The sequence below is a fragment of the Sceloporus undulatus genome, chromosome 1, assembly GCF_019175285.1.
Source record: "Sceloporus undulatus isolate JIND9_A2432 ecotype Alabama chromosome 1, SceUnd_v1.1, whole genome shotgun sequence".
NCBI lineage: Eukaryota > Metazoa > Chordata > Lepidosauria > Squamata > Phrynosomatidae > Sceloporus > Sceloporus undulatus.
This window is the reverse complement of record NC_056522.1, coordinates 317,785,631-317,788,541: the sequence shown is the minus strand read 5'-3', so window position 1 is coordinate 317,788,541 and position 2,911 is coordinate 317,785,631. Positions and strand designations below refer to the sequence as shown.

At 40.1% G+C, this 2,911-nt stretch overlaps 1 protein-coding gene across 1 annotated transcript; it reads left to right on the top strand.

Annotated features, from left to right (window-relative positions):
• Positions 1 to 496: 496 nt before the first annotated feature.
• LOC121926740 lies at positions 497 to 1,440 on the top strand (the record flags this gene model as incomplete). The annotated part of the gene is made up of 1 exon (XM_042459963.1): positions 497 to 1,440. A coding segment is annotated over one exon (696 nt), but the record flags the coding sequence as incomplete, so codon positions are not given.
• Between the last annotated feature and the right edge of the window lie 1,471 nt (positions 1,441 to 2,911).

Sequence of the window (2,911 nt, the reverse complement as noted above, 5' to 3'; positions counted from 1 at the left end):
TGTGTGTGTGTGTTATGTCACTAAGATTTTCTGCTCATCAAAAGTTGATGACTTAAGGCATAAATACAAACAGAGTTTTCAGTAGGGAACAGACTACTGATCCAGTGTAACTAAAAATACAAAAAGATCTTAAGATAACTTTGGTACAGAAAAGCTTATGCAAAACACCATTCTTGTTTCTGGTTGTTTGCTATGGTGTGCTTTGTCTTCTGGGTACATGTAGAAGAACAGAAGCTTGAAATGCCCTTTATTTGTATTTTTCTGGTCTTTTGTTTGTGTTGAATTTCCTTAGCTGTGTTCTGTATCTTGAAAACACTGGGGGGGGGGGTTTAAGACTCTTATACATCCAGCCTTTACTACAAGATTTATCTTCTCTTTCGTGGTCATATTTAATACGCATTTACCCAACCAATAGAAGTTGATGAAACTCTGTAAAACTGTAGAGAGCAATAAGAAATGTATGTGCCTGTGATTATCCAGATTCTTGAAAATATAAACGAAGGAGAATCCAATCTTTTCCTTTTCCTCCATTCCCATTATAGGTTTTACAGATGACCCTGGGCCATCCCACCAGCCATGTGCAGAGAAGGTCAATTTAGAAGAAGAGATAGTAGTGAAAGTAGTAGAGCCAGAAGAAAGCTCAGAGGACATAGCTGTAGTTCCTCCCAGCCAGGAGCAACTATCTTTTCTGGGGGTACAGAATGGAGGTCCCTGTGCAAAAGTAAAATCCAAGACAAAACCTCAGCCCCAGACAAACCAGAATGAAATTACAGAAGAGGATCTGTTGCACATCCAGCAGAACCAGCTGCATGTCATACAGTCTGGCTTTGAGAGTATCAACCATAACCTTCAGCTTCTGCAGCAAGGCATGCAAGATCTCAACAACAACCTCAGTGTCATGGCACATACATTAGTGGCTATCAAGAATGTCTATGTGAAAAACAACGCTGGTCCTGCCACCTTTGCTACGGTCACTACTCAGACCAATGCAGGATATCTGAGCCCTGGGTCCCCACTGGTAGAGGACAGAGTCAGAGTGCCAGTGGCTGGAAGTAGTAGCAGAAGCAGTAGCTGCAGCTCCAGCTCCATGTCACAAGATCCAGGTCCTTCAGAGTTTCCAAGACCCCCGCACAGAACCATTAAGAAGGAACATCCAAATGGCTGTTACTATTTCTGTTTTGCAGATGTATAAGACCTGAATAAATGAACTAGAACTATGTCTTTTGAGAGGGACGTGTTTGTACCCTGCTCCAGTAAGGCATCATGACAGAGCAATCGTGTGTATCTGTCCTCTGATAAATGCTCCGTATGAAAGATCTCCACCATCTTTCAGCTGCAGAAACTGTAGCATCATAGGAGGCATAACACTAATGACAAACCCACTCTGGAACCAATTTTGGTGAAAAGCAGGATAGAAATAAATGCAGTTTTTAGAATCCATTCCTGTTTGTTAAGAAAAAGGTGTCATTGCTTTCCATGGGATTTTCTCACAAACAAGAATGCATAGGATTGCAACCGTTGGTTGTTCCCTCTTACATAGTGTCTCCCTGTCTTTTACTGTGATGGAGGAGAGAAAAACCTGATTCATCTAGATCTTACTGGTATTAATTTGTATTTTGAAACAAAGCAGTATGAAAAAATAGCAGAAACTGTACTTAGTATCTGGTGCAGAATTGATCATACAATCTGTCTGTTTTTTAGCAATCAAAACTGAAGATTAGTAAGAAATTGAGTACTTGATTGTACTTTATTTTTTAAAAAGAAAAAGCTGCCTACTGCAACTTCTGTAAGAGAGCATGTCAGTTCACTGGGAATGAATCAGGGTACTGAGCCACAGGCAACATGACTGTATGTTTTCCTAGAAAGCTGCTGTTGTTGCTCATGTCCAGTTCTTATAAGTACCTCTTCCCTGTAAAAGTATTCTGCTCAAAACATGCAGGAGTTGGGAGGCTGCCTTTGCATAATTAAAGAAAATTTCCCCCTGCAAAATGGTGGTGAGTGGTCTGTGTTCTAGAAAAGTAATTTCTTGCATAAATCATCTCACTACCAACGTATGCCTGATGTTTGTATTCCTAGAAAACACTGGATCTTTGGCTTGGAAGTAATATTGAATCTTGGCTTTGTGTAACCTCCCTTCAGTGGTTACTCTATATGTTTTTGACTGCAGCTCCCATTAGCAGTTACTGTTGGATAGAAGTTAGTATTGGATGGGGGAAAAGCTTGGCAGACATAGGTTCAAAAATGTATCTGACTAAGTTTGGGCCAATTGCTTGTTCAGCGTAGCGTAACCCTTCACAATTATTGTGAGGATAATGTAGTGGGAAGAACCATGAATGCAGCTTCAAGTTTATTGAAGGAAAAATGTAATGAACAATAAAATATCCTTGACCGGTAGCTGTGCTAGCTGGGCTGAGGATGAAAGGTCAGAACATATAGAGAGATTTATGTCAGGGCAGAGTCTTATTGGCACATAAATGAGCAACAGACATGCTCTCCTCGCCTCCTCTGATACCAGAGGAGAATGTAATGTAAGAAACACCCATCTTGTTTCAGTAAAAGTACACTAGTATTCCCACTGTTGTACATAGGTTAGCTTAAAGTTTGTTAGTTTAAAAGTATGAAGTGAATGCTTCAGCTTTCTCACACTTGCACTTGGGAAAGATGAAACAGGAATGGGTAAGCATGGGGCTCATGCAAAAGGTAGTAAACATTTTATTTTGGAGAGGCTTGCAACTGGTTGGAAAAGAAAAGGACATCATTTTCATGTTAACCTAAAAAGTAGTTAATATTTTATTTTCCAAGGTTCTTCAGCAGATCAGCCATACCACTGTACTCTTCATTGTGTGCAATTTGGAATTCTGGTGGCTGAAGGCAGCATGTTTCATCTCATTAATACTATCATATGGAGGTC